The sequence below is a fragment of the Engystomops pustulosus genome, chromosome 1 (assembly GCF_040894005.1).
Source record: "Engystomops pustulosus chromosome 1, aEngPut4.maternal, whole genome shotgun sequence".
Classification (NCBI taxonomy): domain Eukaryota; kingdom Metazoa; phylum Chordata; class Amphibia; order Anura; family Leptodactylidae; genus Engystomops; species Engystomops pustulosus.
Genome location: NC_092411.1, coordinates 165,385,849 through 165,406,499, shown reverse-complemented (window position 1 = coordinate 165,406,499; position 20,651 = coordinate 165,385,849). Strand labels below are relative to the sequence as shown.

Below are 20,651 nucleotides of genomic sequence, written 5' to 3'. Positions count from 1 at the left end.
GTGTGAATTTATAATTGTAATATCGTGTAAGTAGTAAATGCATGTGCTGAGTTATCATCAGGGTGCACTGTCTGTGTGGTTGAGGTGCCTACGGCCTTCTTTGCGTAAGTAACTCGTGGGTAGTGGCAGTGTGGATTGGCTGGGGCTGAAATTCTGTGGAGTAAATTTAGCGTAAGGACGCCATTTTGTGGAAGTGGGCGGAGCTTAAGGGCTAAATTCTGGGACTCTGGGACGTGTGTGAACTCCGGTGAGTCGGGTTCGTGACACCCTGTTTCTCCAACCATACAGAAGCCTCTTCTGATCTATCAAAAAAAACATGTTCTGTCTTGATAAATGATCCTAAGTCTGGAAGGAAAAAGCAACAAGTAGTGTATCTTAGCTTCCATTAGCTGCTTTTTCACTCCCAATAAGCGAATTCTAGCCTTTTGGGTTTCCTTACAGAAATCGGGGGAATATACAAACCTTTTGACCATTAATGAGAGTTGGTTCATGCCGTCTGCTAAGCCGCAGGATACAATCCCTGTCCCTGGAGTTAAACAGTCTAATCAAAACAGGTCTAGTTCCCTGTACAGGCAGTCCCCGACTTACGGACAACCCGTAGGTACGAACGGGGCACTCGGAACGCCACGCATGCGCAGTCCACTTACTGGTTTCTTAGCGCTGCTTGACATGCTGCGCATCCTCATTGGGCGGGCGGGTCCACCTCCTGGTTTCGTAGCGCTGCTTGACGTGCTGCGCGTCCTCATTGGGCGGGTGATGACGGGGTTCCTTGGACGGAGCTAAAGACTGGCGCCACCATGGAGGTGACGGGGAGCACAATGGAGGTGACGGGGATCCGCTGCTGATGTATACAGTAAGTAATTGCCGGCAGTAAAGCGGGGTACAGGTAACTAAGGAAGCATTAGCTGGTGCGATCTCATGCTTCCTTAGTTACCAGCCAGAGCACTAAAAGAACTGAATGCCGGAGATTGCAGGTAACTAAGGAAGCGTGAGATCGCACCAGCTAATGCTTCCCTAGTTACCAGCCATCCGTGGGCTGTACTAAATTGTCAGGAGTTAGTGTACATCTACAAAATATACCAGTTCCGACTTGCATACAAATTCAACTTAAGTACAACCCTCCAGTCCCTATCTTGTACGTAACCCGGGGACTGCCTGTATTGGTTTCTTAAATGGAGAGCTCTTCTGGTACAAATGTTCCTATCAACCATTTTTGTGTTTCCTTAGTGTGCGATCACACGTTCCGCTAGTGCCGCGTTCATAACGCGACGCTAGCGCACAGGGGGTGGAGTTTGGGGCGATCGCATATGCGTTTCAAGAGAAACACATGCCATCGGGTTATTAATCGCATGCGTTTCCCGGGAAACGCATATGCGATCGGCCCGAGCCCTGCCCACTGTGCGCTAGCGTCGCGTTATGAACGCGAGGATAGCGGAACGTGTGAACGCGCCCTTACCGAGCTTGCCCTCACCCCCTCCCCCACTCTGGATATCCTACAATCCTGAGATTGTTTCTTCTAGATCTGTTTTCTAGGTCGTTCAGTTTTTCTTTCAAAAATTTGTTATCGCTTTTCAGCCCCAAAATATCTTGTTTAACTCCTTTCACATCAGCCACTACCTTTGTTAAAATAGTCTCCATCTCCTTATTCTTCTCCCTGAGTTTATGCAAATCCTCTTCTATCGATTGAAAATCCTCTCTCACTCCTCCCATTTGTGTATTTAGCGACTCCATAGAGACCTTAGTCTCTTTTACTGCCTCCAAAATTTCAGCTTAAATGGAGCTGTTGCCTTGCACGGTGTCCTCATTTTGTGGTACTGAGAACCTAAAGCCATCTTGTGCTGCCACCCCTCCTGCCTCCTTTTCACCAGCATACATCAAAAAAGGACAGTAATAGTATGCACACATCTATCAAGGAATAACATCCAGAGCGCGATACCAGTTATGCGTTCATGTATAAAACAAAACTACAAAGCGAGAACCCGCTGCTAACAAGAGGTTCACAATAACAGTATGCCAATGTTACATTTCCACAGACTGGATATGTTAACCTTATAGGCCTTTTGTAGATTAATCATGCTTTTCAGAAAAAAAAAAACGCTCTCTTGCAAGGACAGAAAATGACAACAGGGTTCCTTTTCCTCAAACAGACAGTTACAGCAGAGTCAATTGCGTCACTGTATCATCATATACACACTATACTGAGGAGCGTAATAACGTAAATCCATTCTCTGTACAGATTATAATCCGGTCTCAGTTATATGCGTATCCTTCAGAATTCAGAAAGATTAAAGCAAACTAGACGTAGAAGATAATGAAATTGCAAACTCTTGTCCCACTTGTTCCTAACTGGGACCCTTTATGCCGCATACACTCTTGCAAACAATTTAACAAGCAAAGTTACAGGATAGAAGATAAGGAATAGTCTTACATTCCAGGGTAATGCTGAGTTCCATAGAGCATCCAGCTCAATTCCTCGTAGGACAAATGGCACAAATTACCAGGGTTGCATCCACCGCCAGTTGTATTCTCCAAAGTCCACAAGATCTTGAGACACGCTGCTTGCTTCCTGCTCTCACCATGGGCAGGACAGCTTAATAATCGCCAGGTGTGGGCATTGTCTGGACTCCCTTTGGACCTTCCTCTTACTCTGGTAACTTTGTGTTCTCCAGTTTTGTATGCAGCAGTTTGTATCTCATGATCATCCTTCATTGGGATTTATATTTTGTTCCATTTTGTGCATCATTTTTGTTGTTCATGTTTGCTGCCACTGGAGCACATTATTGACTAAGGCATTCAAGTGTTTGTCCTAGGGGGTCCTTTTGCAGGTTGCCAGCCACTATTGCATGACTGCAACTGCTACGTTCTGACCAAGGAAGCAGTTGTTCTGCTCTTTCCGTGTTTTAATTGGTTTTATATTGTCTGTCCATTTGATTTTCCTGTGCTTGTATTTATAAATAAAGGATTTACTATTTTTCAGCTACTTGACACATGTTCTTGTTCTTTGGTTCTCAGGTGTGGAATCCCTGCACATTCCCTTGGTAAACGGGCTGGTCAGAACTTGTTTCTCAGACCTCTCTGTTCCTCTCACAAACAGAGAGTCTAGCTGGCTGAGAAAGTCCAAAATCCAGGGGGGAGATAAAGAAAATGCCTCCTACGCTCGGCTCCAGATCGCCCCGTTCGTCCCCTGCTCACACCAAGGGGCGCCAGGGCTAGCAGAGCTGCGGGCTGCCCCCCATTCCGAGTGGCACCCACCCACTGACATCAGATGATTCCATAGATTACTACAGAATCCGTTCTGTTAAACGCGGATACACATAGAAACCCCCCTAAAGAGTGGAGAGGGTGTCTTTCAATCGATCAATAATCCATCAGTATTGCTAAAGCCAAAAACAAACAGGAGTTGATCCAGAATATGATCAAGAGATGAGCAGCAAAAGTGATACTTGCATGTCCTGTGTGTTCTGTATCCACTCCTGCTTTTGCCTATCAATCCTGAAGCTTTTCATCCTTCTGGCAGATGAAATGAAGGGTGAAAACAGCATTATGGAAATCACAGGGTGTTCTAGGGAGACATCGGTCAGTTGACAGCAGCATCAGCAACAGGAGGCAAATGTTGGCAGCAACATTGAAAGCCACAGAGTGGCACAATGGTATAGTGTAGAGGTGGCATCAACAGGAGCCCACAGGTGGCAGCAACATGGAAAGCCACAGAGTGGTCCAATGATAGAGTGTGGAGGTGACGGCAGCAGCAGCAACAGGAGGCCACAAAGTGGCACAATGATAAGAGTGTGGAGGTGGCACCAGCAGCAGGAGCCTACAGGTGTCAGCAACATGGTGTCAGCAACATGGAAAGCCCCAGAGTGGCACAATGATAAAGTGTGAAGGTGGCATCAACAGGAGCCCACAGGTGGCAGCAACATGGAGGCAGCAACATGGAAAGCGACAGAGTGGTCCAATGATACAGTCTGGAGGTGGCGGCAGCAGCAGGAGCCCACAGGTGTCAGCAACATGGTGACAGCAACAGGGTGGCACAATGATATAGTGTGGAGGTGGTATCAGCAGCAGCAGAAGCCCACAAAGCTGAAGAGGACACATTGAGGCACAATGATGAAGTTTGAAAGGAATTTGAATTCGAAGTATCCAATGAAAATTTTAATTTGTAGATTGGAGAAACCACATCCATTATACATTACAGTTTTCCTGAAAATATTTGGTCTTTGTCAAAAAAAGAACTCTAGAGGTCGCTCCAGCAGCAGTAGCATGAGGTCAGAGACTGTAGTACCAACAACTTCGACAAGAGCACGATCAGCTTCTGCACCTTAGAATGGCTGGATGCATAGAGTTGTCTCTTTGTAATCGCCTCGCTCAAAACTGCTGGCGCCATGCGAAGCGAGGAGCAGGACCATCTAGATCAGGAGATGATGTCAAAGACAAACAGCTCTCTACGGCAGAGGTGCTGTAGCCTTGACCTGCTGCTGTTGCTGCGCCTGCAGGATGGACCACGTCTGACACCCATTTCTACCAGGCCAATGGATGGTGATGCTGCATGTGTTGGCGCAGGGTCGTGGTGCCAAGGTTAGCTCCCTGGCCATGTTTCACTTTCTGCCCGCAGATATGACATACACCCAAGCTCGACTCCTGGTATCTTTACAAAAAAAAACTGCCACACCGCCGAGGTAGTAATTTTACCGCCAACACTCTGCACTGAGAGACTACTACTGCCGCTGCCTCGCTGAGTCGCTGTGCCACTGCTTACTACCCGAGGACGTTTGGCTCCAGTTCTCACACTGCTGCAACCCTGCTGACTCACGGCCACAGTAGCAATTTGATGCCTGCTCCGTTGCCTGACGCACAAGCTGACACTCTCTTCACCTGACGATGATGAATCCCCTGATACACCCAGTTCAGCTACATCATCGTCAATTTGCGTTTCCCAGTCAATGCTACTCTCCCCACCAGTGTCAGTATGCACAGCCTGCCTACTGCAGGAAGGAGCGGAAGTCTGCCCCACCTCTTTACTGCCAAGCAGCTGCTGACTGTCCATAAACACTTCTGAGCCCAGACCACCTAGTAGCTCTGTGGCTGCGGGAAAGGAACAAGACAGAGGATGGTTAAGGACAGGTGAGTGCAGCTGACCTGCTCCTGGGCCATGCCAACTAATTTATTGTAGTCAACCATTCAACAAACCTTTGGGTTGTTGATCAATACACTGCTGCTAGATGACCACGGCAGTTCTGGCCTTACAGAGTCATCCCTGCTGCAACGTCCCCTTACCGTGCTGCCACCTCTGCCTGATACACCTGCCAACTTTCTGTCTGACATAATAATTTATAAACTACGTGGATTTCACACATAAATCTGGCTTTAGACTATAGCCCCAAAAAGGTATGGCAACGTGTGTAATACAGATACCCCACAAGTGTAATTTCAGGGAAAATCACTGTATAAACTACGTGGATTTGACTTGTAAATCTGTCTGTAAACTATAGCCCCAAAAAGGTATGGCAATGTGCGTTATACTCCACAACTGACAGTGTAATTTCAGCGAAAATCGCTGTATAAACTACGTGGATTTGACACGTAAATCTGGCTGTAAACTATAGCCACAAAAAGGTACGGCAATGTGTGTTATATAAATACCCCATAACTGACAGTGTAATTTCAGGGAAAATCACTGTATAAACTATGTGGATTTGACACGTAAATCTGGCTGTAAACTATAGCCCCAAAAAGGTATGGCAATGTGCGTTATACAGATCCCCCTTAAAGAACAACCAGGGATTAGACGCTACATGAAGTGTGAAGTGCCAAGATTGAAAATGGCTGGGTTTTATAGGGCTGTATGACATCACATAAGCCTGGCGGTCGCTGATTGGCTTACAGGTCTGCAGATGTCATCGGGGGTGTTCCTTTCTCCTTCCCAGAGTTCTCTGCCCCATGTAACACATTGTTTTTGCGCCCATTTAGCTGAAAAAAGAGGGGAAAAAAAACTACTTTGTTCCCGGGAATCAGCATAAACTTCGGCTTCGCGCCGAATCAAATTTTTCATGAAATTCTAACCGAAGTTAGAATCTTTAGAATCGATTCGCCCATCTCTAATGGCTAATATTATAATGTGGATATCAGTGAAAAATGTATGGACAAGATTGACAACTGTGCTGTTAATGTGGATGGTTACAGTCTTTTTAGAATTGATCGTTTTGATGAAAAAAGGTGTAGTGGCATGTTCATATGTGAAATCTTGCCTCAAACCTGTCCTGCGAGATGACATTGGTTAGGAAAATTAAAATATGGAGTTCCTATTAATGGAAATAAGGGGAGGAAGAAAGAATAATAAAACATCCTATGATCCTCGAAATATAATGCAGAGGAACTGCAGAGGAACTGCTGCCAAGGTGAAGTGCCAAAACACGGTGAAGTACTTATGATGGAGGACTTCAATAACCCCGTATAGACTTTCCTTCAAAGGCAGCAGGATTTTGTCAATAACAAAAGACAATTAACCATCAAAAGTAGTACAAGACGCAACTAGGTATGCAGGTGCACTCTTTGACCTTATCTTAAGAAACAGACATAACAGAATATTAAAATTACAGGATGGAGGACACCTGGGTAATAGTGACGACAATAAAATTTATTTTGTATTATACTTATACAGTTAGTAGAGGGGCAATAACGCTCTAACCTTCAGGGGGGGAAATTTTCATCAGCTAACCTTAATGGCATAAACTGGGATACTGTTCTCAAAAAATAAAAGCATCCCAAAAATTTATGACATTTTCAAAAATATTCTTAAAATGTTTTGTTAAAAACAAATACCATATAAGAAAAAGCATAGGCGAAATAATAATAAAAAATGTTTTAACTGGTATGGCGAGCAATAAACAAGAGAGGATAAGGTGTTTAACCTCTTCACATATAGTACCTCACTATATAATATATTGTTCATATACACTATAGCTCTTATATAGTCTGCGGTTGCTGGAACTATGCACTTTTTATCTAATACAGATTAAATTTTTTGTTATGGGGTATGCTCTCTTTGTTTCATGTTCTAAATTCTTTGTGTATTCACTTCATGCTTTATGTGTACACCTATCTGATATTCTTCTAGTAAATTTTGTGAGCGGATTGCGTACATGTGCTATGAGACACTGAAGGGGTTAACTGTGGATGGGAGATATGTTTTCCCTGGGTTTTCCTACTATGCACGGCCTTAGGGTGATGGCCGACATGCCATCTTGGCTGCGTTTGTAAACGCAAACGCACACCAAGCCAAACCCTATGGAAACCCTAAGGAAATGCCTGCGATCGGGAACGAGCCGCCGATGTTTTGCGTTAATTTAATGCAAAACACCCGCGGCACGTCCCCGATCGCAGACGTTTCCATAGAAATGCTAATGCAATAGGGCCCCGGCCCGCCCTTGTGGGTGCTGCTTGGTCTGCGTTTGCAAACGCAGACAAGACGGCACAGGTGCCACCACCCTTAATGGGGAGGATGTGTTGTCCAGCACCTTGGACACAGGTGGTGGGAGCAGCCTAATCGGGCTGCATAAAGCCAGGGTGAGCTGGAGCTACATGGTAGCTACCCTAGGCAAGTTCGGTATACCTAACACATATACGCAAGCAATAATGTCTTTATATAACGCACCTGGTGCAAGAATCAGAGTAAACGGGACCCTATCTGGAAAATTTCTCATAGAGAACAGAACAAGGAAAGGGTGCCCACCAGAGGTCGCACTAACATTTTTCAAGAAGGGTAAAAATACTCCTCTCACCATTTTTGAGGAGTATTTTTACCCGAGGAGGAGTATGAAAATTTCAGTAATACACCGCACATACAGCACACGCTCACCTCTCACCGCACAGCACACGCTCACTGCACAGCACACGCTCACCGCACACGCTCACCGCACACAGCACAGCACACGCTCACAGCTCACAGCACAGCACATGCTCAGCACACACTCACCGCTCACAGCACACGCTCACAGCACTCACGGAACACTGCACGCACACACACACTACACTCACAGAACACTACACACACACACTACACTCACAGAACACTGCACACACACACTACACTCACAGAACACTGCACACACACATTACACACACAGAACACTGCACACACACACACACACTGCACACACAGAACACTGTACACACAGAACACTGCACACACACACTACACTCACAGAACACTGATATATCGGACGCTGAGCCGATGCCGGTTCAGCTCAAGATCTGAGCCGAACCGGCATCGGGAAACACGGGGTGCCAGCTGTAACATATAGCCGGCACCCCAGTGTAACACCCGCGATCAGAGTGAGCTCCCATCGCGGGTGCTTAACCCGTTAAATGCTGCGGTCAGCGCGACCGCCACATCTAACATGCCTCTGTGGGGCCTTCCCCCCACAATCGCCCCCCCCCCCGAACCACTTTCAGTGGGCGTCGATCGTTGCTGTGGCATCACTGTGGTCTGATCGGGACCCCAGAGATACCTGAAGGCAATTCCTGAAAACTGGCGTCTGTGACGTCATCTTTCAGGCACAGTGCCAGCCTATGCATGTAAATAGGCTGACACTGCTAATACCCTGCAATACATCGGTATTGAAGGGTATTATCATGAGCAAGCAATCAGATGATTGCTTGTTCATGTCCCATGGTGGAAGTAGTAAAAAAAGGAAAAAAAAAGTTTTTCAATAAAAAATAAAGTAATTAATCAATAAAAATGCCCAGAAGCCCCATAACATATAAAGAGACATATAACACTAAAAAAAGTCTAAATCATAACACAAACCCCACATATATAGTATCACACGTCCGTAGTAACCCGTAGAATAAAACTAAATAATTATTGAACCCGTACGATGAACGTCGTTAAAAAAAAAAACTGTTAAAAAACCCACCAAAAATTATTAATTTTGCCTATTAAATCCCTCAAAAAATGCAATAAAAAGTGTTTAAAAAAACATATGTACTCCAGAATGATACTGTTGCAAAGTACAACATCTCTCACAAAAACAAGCCATCAACCAGCTCCGTAGCCAAAAAAGTAAAAATGTTATGCCAGATGGTGATGCAAAAATTATAGATTTTCCCCCTCATTAGGGTTTTATTTGGCAAATTTAGTAAAACGTAAGAAAAAATATTCATGTCTGGTATCCCAGTAATCGTATAGAATAAAGAAAACATGATTATTAGGCTAAACGGTGAACACGAAAAAAAAAAGGAAAAAATCCAGTATAGAATTGATTATTTTTTACTTCTGCCTTCAAAAAAAAAGTTCTAAATTTTCAACAGTAGGGGATACCAACCCCAAAATGGTAGCACTGGAAAAATCATCTCATCCCGCAAAAAAAATGCCATCACATGGCCTGAGTAACAAAAAAGCGAAAATTTTATAGCCAATGAGGAAACTAAAATTTTAGGGCTAAATGAACGTATAACCGGCACCATATAACCATATAACCATTCTAAATTTCACCTCCATTTTGATTTCATTACTATGAATATCTCAAGGGGTTAACAATCTTCCTAAAAGCTGTTTCTGATAGTTTGAGGGGTGCACATTTGAAAATGGGTTGGTTATATAGGGGTTTTTGATACTAAATATGTAAAATTTCATTCAAAACGGGATTTATCCCAAAATAGTCAATTCTGAAAATACAGAAAATCGATGTTCGATTTGTAAGCCGCGTTATATCAAAATAAATTATCCAGTCATTTCAAAAATTCTGAAAATGTAAAGTAAATTCTGGAAATGTTTTTCAGCAACTTATTTAGGTGGTAAATCTATCTGCCTGAAAACGCAATGATTTCGAATTTCAAAAATTGCAAATTTTTTAAAAAAATCTTCATTTTTTTCTTTTTTTTGTAAATAAACGCAAAACTTATCAGCCAACATTTACCACTAAAATGAAGTACAACATGTGCGGAAAAAAACAATCTCAGAATCGCGGTGATAAGTAACAGCGTTCAAAAGTTCTAATCATATAAAGTGATGCAAGTCAGAATCCAAAAAATTGGGCTGAGCCTTTAGCATCCCCCAGTCCCCACAGAGCATAGTACATACACTGCCAAAGTGTTTTTGTATAAAAAAAATAGGTTTTACAGAAAAAAGATATGTTATATTGTATAGCATCTGCTTTGTGACTAGGCAGTTGCCAATTGGGAGGGGCTGGAAAGGAGCAGCCCCCCCCCACCCTTGGGAAACATGTGACCTTTTCAAATATATGAATAACTCCCCACGATCGGGATTGGCGAAAGGTGGATCCCAATGTTCAACGCTTCATGCACCAATCTAGGCATAGACATAGAAATGACGATCCTTGACAAAAATCATAAGGCACAACTAATCATAGGGACTTGCAAGAACCCCCTAACAGCAGGAACAATACAAGTTCTGAGATAGATCAAGGAACATTATACTACCATACACAACCCCCTCCCCCTCATGCCCAGTGGCATGATCCCCTACCTTCTAAATCCAAAATTAAAAATACCTGCCATGTATTAAGGCTAAACCAGCTTACATAGGGCATTGGGAAAAAGACCTAGGGATCAATATTACGGATAAGCAGATCAAAGCTAATCATAATAACTTGCATGCCTTTTCTAGATGCATAAGGATTCAAGAAAATTCATATAAAATTGTAACTAGATGGTACAACACCCCAGTAGCTCTGAAAAAGAAAGGGCTCTCACAGCAAGACACTTGTTGGAGATGTCAATCCTCAAAAGCCTCACTTGCACACATATATTGGTCCTAGCCAACATTGAAACCATTTTGGAGAGAAGTTGAAAATACTATATGTAAAATATCCAAAGAGCGTATATCCCTAACACCAGAATCAGTTCTACTAGGGATGCCCAACAAATCCTGGCGCCCATGAAAACATCTGCCAACCATCCTTATACAGGCAGCTAAATTAATAATACCTCCCAAATGCCTTCAGTCTAGCCCTCCCACGGTTAAGGAAGGGCTCTCTAGGGTAGACAACATATATCGGCTAGAGGAACTAGCACATTGGGAATCAAGAACCCACCATAAATTCTCCAGAATCTGGGAACCATGGTCCAAATATAGAGACAAACTCTATAATAATAATAATGCAATGACAATTGGGTGTAATCCCAAATGTGATAATCTATGCCACTCAAATAGAAGAGAAGAGAGGCATAAACACTTTAGAATATAATCTAGAAAAAAAAAAAAACTTTAGAGTACAGTCTATGCATAAATAATCTCATACCTAATTCAAAATTAAAACACGTATTACATAGGTGAAATCTCCTAATGGCAATATTGTTCTATTTCTCGGTTGTTTATTGTTCTTAACTCAAATGTTTGAGAAACATAATAAATACTCATTTATATGTAGATAAGATACACCCCATCAACCCTCCTCTTCCCCCATCCCTCCCCAGAACCAATTCACCCCACCACTCCCAATACCCAGTCCCAACCCATACCCCCCTTTTTTCCCTCCATCTCCAGACATTTCTGGAGCAAAATGATCTCTTTTGTTAAATGAATGATCATTGATACTTGAATGCTCATTTGTGTACTTATATTTGCATTGTAAAATATAAAATCAATAAACAAAGTTTAAAAAAAAAATTCCACGCAATTAATTTAAACATTGTAAGTTATCGTAAATGATATTATTAACATTTTAAATATGAGTGTGTAATGAAAAAACTGTTTAGTGTGAGAAATATAAAGAGATCTTACCAGAAAATCTCCTGTAATGACCAGTGCCTTTCTGCTGCTTGAGTCTGCTAGTAATCTTAAATTACTTTCGTTAAGATCATCAGTAGCTTCCAAAAGACACCTAAACAATGAGATTATGTAAATAAGGATAAACTAAATCAACTCTATAATTTTGATATCAATGAAAGTAAAATATGGTAAAATACTGTATTAAATTAATGATGGTCCCACTTAAAGGAAACCTACCACTTCTGATGGTAGGTATTAGATGTAAACAGTTACCTTAACACTTACCAGAGCTTACCTTAACACTTACCTTAACACTTACCAGAGCTTACCTTAGCTAGTGTTTTAAACCGCTATATCGCGGTTTAAACACATTTTGATTTACAGCCCCGAGGTAGCTTCAGCAGTGCGCGCGGCCGTGTGCGCGCGCGCCTCCATAGGAAGTGCCGGATGCGTCACGCGCGCACGGCCGCGCGCAGCACCGAAGCTACCCCGGGGCTGTAAATCAAAATGTGTTTAAACCGCAATATAGCGGTTTAAAACACTAGCTAAGATAAGCTCCAGCACCAGCTCGCCCTGAGCTGGTGCCCGGTGTTTACATCTAATACCTAGGTTTCCTTTAACCCCTTAAGGACGCAGGGTTTTTCGCCTCATTTCTCGCTCTCCAACTTCAAAAATCCATAACTTTTTCATTTTTCCGTGTACAGACCTGTGTGAGGGCTTATTTTGTGCGTAACAAATTTTACTTTCCCGTAATGTTATTTATTTTAACATGCCGTGTACTGCGAAGCTGAAAAAAAATTCCAAATGTGGAAAAATTGAAAAAAAACCGCACGTGCGTCACGTTCTTGTGGGCTCAGTTTTTACGACTTTCACTCTTCGCTCCAAATAACACGCCTACTTTATTCTTTGGTTCGGTGCGATCGCGGTGATACCAAATTTATACAGGTTTTATTGTGTTTTAATACATTTTCAAAAATTAAACGAATGTGTACAAAAAAGAAAAAAATTTTTTTGCCATCTTCTGACGCTAATAACTTTTTCATACTTTGGCGCACGGAAATGTGTGAGGGGTCATTTTTTGCGAAATGAGGCGACGTTTTCATTGCTACCGTTTTGAGGTCTGTGCGACATTTTGATCATTTTTTATTTCATTTTTTATGTTATGTAAAAAGGTGTAAAAGTCGCATTTCGGACATTTGGGCGCCATTTCCCGCCTCGGAGGTCACCGCCGGCCGTAACCGTTTTTATATTTTGATAGATCGGGCATTTTGGGACGCGGCGATACCTAATATGTCTGTGATTTTTACTGTTTGTTATGTTTTATATCCGTTCTAGGGAAAGGGGGGTGATTTGAACTTTTAATATTTTATTAATTTTTTTTATTTTTTAAACTTTTTTTTTTCTTTTTTTTTTCACTATCTTTTAGACCATCTAGGGTACATTAACCCTAGATGGTCAGATCGCTGCTACCATATACTGCAATACTTCTGTATTGCAATATATGGCATTTTTGCAGCACATTCATTACAATGAGCCACTGGCTCATTGTAACGAATATGCAGCTGCCAGATAGCCTCGTGTCAAGAGAAGACACGAGGCTACCATGGCAACTGATCGCCACCCCCCGATGACGTTCGGGGGCGTGGCGATCAAAAAAAAGATGGCGGCGCCCACGCGCCGCCGTCTTTTAAACGCCGCCTGCGACTTTGCAGGCGGCGTTTAGGGGGTTAATAGCCGCGATCGGTGCAAGCACCGACCGCGGTTATTAGCGGTGGGGGTTTTATGCATTTTGCAAAAACCCCCACCTTTGTATGAAGAGGACTCAGCCCGTGAGCCCTCTTCATACACTCCTTATACCTCTGCGCCGTAGAGCTACGGCGCAGAGCGTTAAAGAGTTAAGGACAGTAGACATACAAACAAGTCCTAGTTATAGACAAAGCTCTGGATGTTGGTTGTTTACTGTACAGGCAGTCCTCTACTTCAGGACATCCGAGTTACAAATGACCCCTAGTTAAAGATAGACCCCTCTGCCCACTGTGACCACTGGTAAAGCTCTCTGTATGCTTTACTATAGTCCCAGCCTGCAATATATTCCTTGGTTCAATTACAGCAAAAAATGTTGAAACTCCAATTGTCTGTATCTACAGTTATAAAATATACAGGTTCAACTTACATACAAATTCAACTTAAGAACAAACCTATGGAACCTATCTTGTTTGTAACCCGGGGACAGCCTGTACTTGGTGTCTGAAATTAAGTTTTATTTTTAATCCTTGATTTAAAAAAAAGTTACAGTGCTCAGAACTTTTAGTTTAGCAGCCCAGAATGCTGGACATCTTGTCCCTGTGCTCCATGCTGCTAAATTTTAAATTTCTTTTGTAGGTGATCCTGGCATGTTAAGACTAGTGATGGCCAGTCAAGATGAAGAGGAGCGGAGGTGAGTATTTCATATGTTAAATTTACCCTAAAGTAGATCATAGAATCATAGTTTATACGGTTGAAAAAAGACACGTCCATCAAGTTCAACCAAATCCATTGAAAAATACGACAGTAACCCTAAAAATAGTGATGAGTGGGTCCAATTGAACAGCCAATCAGGCAACGTTTAGCCCTCCTGAGAACATAGCTTTACCCTCTATTGGCATGGCTGTGATTGGCCAGACAGGACAATTGACCCTGCTGTATATCTAACAGGATCAAAATTCCCAGCTCATTAACTAAGGGTCATGCACGCACTTTTGTCGAACTATACAACTTCTCCCGGGCTAAAACAGCTTGCACAGGTAAATAAGAAGAGTTTGTGCTACGATCGTGGCTCATGAGATCTGTTTTGTGGCGCAGCTGTGCTTCCATGTGACACAAATTAGGGGGCGTGTCGTCGGCTGATTCGGACTGAGCACGGGATTTAACTTTTAAACTGTGTCGCACGCCTTATGTTAATGATGCACAACAAAAAAGATTGTGCGCCTTAAATCATGAAGTTCACCATCTTAGTGAATCGTCACACTGTGCATTATAATTGGATAATGCACTTTCGGTGAACCCCAGTGACCGGGTATGTAAATGTGCCCCATAAGAGCTGCAATATAAATAAAAGCATATTCAAGTGGTCCGTATAAACAATAAAAGAGCTTGCAACCCGTCTCCTTTTTGTTCATCCACTGGTCCAATTGGCACCCGTACACACTGCTTTGGAAAAGACGCACCACAGTTATCTGGCGTATCCTAAATGTTTTTTTCGGATAATGTGGACTAGAGGGAAAACAGATCCAAAGTGCAAATCACCCAGAACTCTTTAAGTGCTTTAAAATTTATTATACTCACAAACGACAATAAAACAGCGCTCTGTATAAGATCAATGCATATTCATCCCAGTAAACCTTTGTGCATGTCACATTAGATCCATTCTCCAAAAACACTGGATTATCTTACTCATGGATCCCCATCTAGCAACAGATATCAAAGTCTAGACTTCAAAAAACCTATGTTAACCTTCAGGAGACCCCCCACTAAAAACAATCCTGGCCCCCTCGAAAATTAAAACAAAAACCCCAAAACAGACGTAGAATCAATCGCTGATATCATCATTACCAAAAGGTGATTATCACTGTAATAGCAACCAGTGCCTCACATGTCACCTACTACAACATCACATCCAACAGTTTTCCTCCAAAAACTGCACCCCCTTTTTTATGGGGTTCTGTAATGTGAGGGTGCAGGGTTGTTGTAATGTGTGGGTGCCTGAAGGTTGTGCAGAGTGAACCCCGTTTTATGTGATCTGTAGCAGATTCATATTGTATTGGATGTGACACAGTTTAATTTAACTTTAATTGTGCGTGTATAACATTTATATGCAATGTTTAATCATAGATAAAATGAAACAGATGCCTCAATGTTTAACATTTTATTGCGCAAAAATTGTATACAGCAAAGAATAATATAAAAATGTATAAAAATTCAGACAATTACATTAATCTGATACAAAAACAATGAGTTTAATTTATACAGCAAAGAATAATAAAAAAGTCCTTATATTCTGTTCTCAGCTGGTAAGATCCCATTAGCACACTGTCCTACATTAATTACACTGTATGATGCAATAGGATGTATCAGAAAAGAAAAAACAAAGTTACGTGGATGCTGAAGTGCTAAGATAAGGGAAAAATCTGTGAGGAAGTACCTGACAGGATATACTTTTTACACAAAAAAAGCAGAAGTTGGAATTTGTCTGGACTAAGATAAGTAGTTTGTGTAGGGTTTACACAATTGTTTAAAAGTACATTGCGATATACAGTTACGCATCACAGTAGTTAGATTTTTTTGGACAAACGTATACATTAAGCGATCGTTATTTTTATAATCATTTGTAAAAAACTGTAAAGCCTGCTTGTAAAATAAACCCCTAGCTATATTATAAAGCATAAAAATGCAATAATTCCCGCAGAAAGAGCTCATGGTATCCTGTAATTGTTTGTTCTGATAAGTGTATGTTATGCAGTTTCTTTTTAAAAACTGTATAAATTCTTTTGGGAAAATCTCAGCATCAGGAGAGAAGCTGTAGCTATCAAAAAATATGGCATCTTTCTCATTACATAGTATAATTAATATCCAGTGACTGCCTGGTTTGCGGGAATCGTCTGTATTCACTATAAATGCCGCAGGACTTTGAACTACTTTATGTTCAGGTAGGAAATCACACGGAAATACGCCGGCAAATATACGTCTCATACAAGTGTCAGATAGAGCGAGGTTTGTAAGCTCCAAATTATCCATCGCTAGTTATAATCATTCAGTATTTCTCTTTTGTTGTTTATTTCCAGTATATTAGTATTTAGCGCATACACTATCATATTCACAGTGCGAGGCGTCGGCTCTGCAAATCTTATCTCAGCGTGTAGATTTCCAGACCTAATGAGAGAGAAATGACCGCCCGGTTCTTGATCCGCGGATAAATCAAAGGCAAAGAATGTGTAACCGCGCATAAAAGATACACATTCTTTTCCAAAGCAGTGTGTACGGGTGCCAATTGGACCAGTGGATGAACGAAAAGGAGACGGGTTGCAAGCTCTTTTGTTGTTTATTTCCAGTATATTAGTATTTAGCGCATACACTATCATATTCACAGTGTGAGGCGTCGGCTCTGCAAATCTTATCTCAGCGCGTAGATTTCCAGACCTAATGAGAGAGAAATGACCGCCCGGTTCTTGATCCGGGGATAAATCAAAGGCAAAGAATGTGTATCCGCGCATAAACTCTTCACGGTCTATAGCTAAACCGCTATCAGATTTATGTTTTCCTGAGATGTGTACAAGAACAGCATACTCTCTAATGGCTAATTCAGCCTCAAAATTTGGTTGAAAAGGTCTGGCAGGTATTTGTTGACCGTCCAAGTACAAAGCTGCATGATTTATATTATAGTGGTGGAAACATAGCAGATTTTTTTGATAATTACCGCTAAAGCTGTCATTCTCCACAAAGCCTAGTATAACTGTTTTAGGGATTTGACCCAGGAACAAGTTCTCATGGTTGGTAATTCTTGTACCTGTTGGAATGCTGTATACTTTTAAACAAGCCCTATCGAGGCAATATTTAGCGGTGGTTGTAAGCAGCACCTGGCTGTGGCCTATTCTGACGGCCGGTGCAACCTGTACTCTTTTCACATACAGGGCAGCGTGTAGGATTTGTATTTTATATTGTTCAGGGTCAGCAGACATCAGACTAAAAGCATCTTTATTTCTGGTCAGTCTGATCTTAAGATCAAGGCCATTCAGTACAAGCTTTGGCTGATTAAATATATCTGCAAAAATCGGACCCAAAAGTTCCATAGGTTTAGATAGGGCTGTTGCGCGAAGTCTTTTGCTGAATCCTAAATTGTTACCATCCACTGCTCTTTCCTGATGATGACCGGCGGTGTCTTTGTAGAACAATCCCGCTGTAAACTGAGATGCCAGTGCTTGCGGACTGAAATTTAATATGGTTTCTATGTAGGATCTATAACTATAAAGGTTGTCCGATTGTGAAATAAGACGGTCCCCTAGAGTTATGTCCACTTGATTGAAAAGCATGGCTATCGGATAGTTAATAAAGGCAACACGGGCCCCGTCAGGAATAGTTGTATTATCGTTTTTGACAATACGACAATTTACGTACAACAGCGTGTTATTTAGGTCATAATAATATTCACCACTGCCTGATATAAAGAATTCCAAAGGTGCATTGTCCGTCAGGGCTGCAAAAGGTTGTACTTCCACAAAAAGAGATTTTTCAATACTCGTCTGTGTGGGCGGTATATCAAAAATGTCCAGTTCCGATTTTGTACACTCTACAGAACCATCGTGTATGAAGGCCATGGTAAATGACTAGAAGATGTCTTCTCCTGAGCGCCTGGTTGAATTCTGACGCTGGCGCCTCTTGGGCGCTACAGTCTTATTCATGAGGAGAGCCGGGTGAAAAGAAGGTTGGGAGCGGGCTTTTCTTTTACGGGGCCTTTTTGCGATATAAACAAGGCCGGACCCTTCCTGAGCTTTTGGAGGTTGATTTATTTTGTCCACCATGGCTGTAGAAATGGTCGTGATAGCGTCTTTAGCAATGTTTTTGGCGGCCGTCTTTACATGCGGTTTTACTATTTCTATACCTTTCCTGAAGAGAGGAACGACTCTTCTAAAGAGGCCCCTAAATAAACCCCCAAGGCCTGAGCCATACATGTAGTCATCACCACGGAATCCTTCTAAACCTTGACCGGCCTGAATAGCGTAGTAGCGTGCATAAACTGAGGGGTCTCCGTACACTCTTTGGGACAACATTTGAACGTGACAGCTCCTGGCGCGGTCTGAAATGTAATCGTACAATACTTTTTCCGTACCTGAATTTAACAGGGAGCGCCTGGTCAGATAAAATTGAAATTGTTATGGAATCAAAGTGTTGCTTACACAAGGGGATGTAATCCGGTCTTGTGTAATGTAGGGTAACAATGTTGTTGTTAGCGCCAGAAATCTCAACTGTTCTCAAAAGCTGTACAAAGCTATCCCCCACAAGTTGATGTTGAATTATATCTGTGTACACAAATAATGTATAAAAACCATCTTTAATATCAGCATAAGACTTTTTTCTCTCTAATAAGTTAGTCTCCACAGAAACACCGTCGCTATGGACTAGCGACTTGTCCACGTGATTTGATTCCGACGGATCGATATACGTCAACAATCCTAAAATATTAGCCAATTTTCGGCCAGGGACAAAATGGGTCGCTCGCGAATCAGGCACTGATATAGTTAATTTTATGTCATCAAAGCCAAATACAAATTGGTGAGGGCATATAAAATATAACTTTTAATATTCAATTTAAAAGATGCTAACAAAAGTGGTAAGATAAACAATGCTGACCACGGTCTGATTATTGGTAAGTCTAGGGGATACAATGACCATCACAATATGATGCAAACACAAACAGCACAAGGTATATAAACTCAGATTGTTGTAAGGTGAATGTAGACAACCTGTAGAGAGGAAATATCCTAGTGCAAACACATACAGCATCAAATCTATAGACTCAAGATGGGGAAATACAATGTAAGATAGAAAATCGTAAAGATCTCACCCATCCCGTGGTAGGACAAGACGAAGGTAGGTAGATGTTGGGTCACAGGCACATCATGGTCAGAAGAAGATAAATGCACTGCCCCTAGTTGACCCTCTACTACACTCGCCCTATACACCCAAACATAGCTCCTGTCCTGACAAGGACAGTCCCAGGTTATCCCTAGTTGTAGAATAACCCTATTAAGCCCTATGGGTACTAGAATCCACAGCGTTCCCGACGCTTTTCCAGTGCCACAAACAGTGGAACTTTCCTCAGGGGAAGAGAAATTTTAGTTTATAGTCCTGCTGCAAGAGAACCGACAGTGGTCAGCAATCATGGATCGGCAATGGCCCAGTCCATTCCTGTGGTCTAGATGCCTTTTTACACCTAAATAACATTGATTGTTATGCTATATAGGATTGTTTCCCCTAAATCCCTTCCTCATCCAATCCCTACCCTTCCTCGGTTGAACTTGATGGACAAGTGTCTTTTTTCAACCGTATAAACTATGAAACTATGAAATCCAACTGTTAAATTTTGCTGGATAGCCGCGCCACTTTCCCAAATAAACTGTTTTACCCCCGACACAGCTTTTTTTCATTATTTTTTCAATCCTGTAAACACGATCCGCACCCAAAGGGACCTTTTGTAACTCTTCCTCGTAAAAGGACCCTTCTATCGGATCACCAAGCAAATCAATGATTTTATAGAGTGTTTTTTTTAATTTTGTGTTGATGGCGCTAATGATAAAAATTTCATCCGTGTAGCTTTGTTCATATCCTTAAGTGAAAGTTCCTTTATACTGCGAGATTCTTACATAATCACCAGTTTTTAAAGACGTTTTATTAGATTTATCGTTCAGACTTTTGCTATAAATGATTTTCCAAATTTTCAGGGAGTTACTTTTGGTCACTTCAACAGGCTTACAGCGAATTGTATTGTGATAAGTGTGATTGTAACTATATATCAGATCTGATAAAATATCTATATACCTAAATGTATTGCGTTGTGTGAAGTAGCGCCACATTTTTGTTTTCAATGTACGATTAAAACGCTCCACTATGCAGGCCTTCACAGTGTTGGTAGTAAAGAAATGATGTACATTGCGTAATTTACAAAGGCGCTTCATTGCATTATTCATAAATTCACGGCCACGATCGGTTTGTAATTTTTGGGGTACACGATCATCCATATTAAAAATCACCTCGAGCAACAGACGCACCAGTCTTATCTCTCAAACCGATGCACCATGCGTATTTGGAAAGGACATCAATTACAGTTAAAATATATTTTAGACCATCATTTTCTTTTGAATAGTCGATCATGCTAACAAGATCAGCT

The 20,651-nt window shown here is 41.8% G+C and overlaps 1 protein-coding gene across 1 annotated transcript in view; it reads right to left on the bottom strand.

Annotated features, from left to right (window-relative positions):
• LOC140066215 (phospholipid-transporting ATPase IK-like) overlaps window positions 1-20,651 on the bottom strand; it is a 1,118,040-nt gene that overhangs the window by 405,140 nt on the left and 692,249 nt on the right. The window contains exon 22 of the mRNA XM_072113746.1: window positions 11,744-11,843. Within this exon, the coding sequence (XP_071969847.1) occupies window positions 11,744-11,843 (100 nt within the window). The remainder of the gene's footprint in view (window positions 1-11,743; window positions 11,844-20,651) is intronic.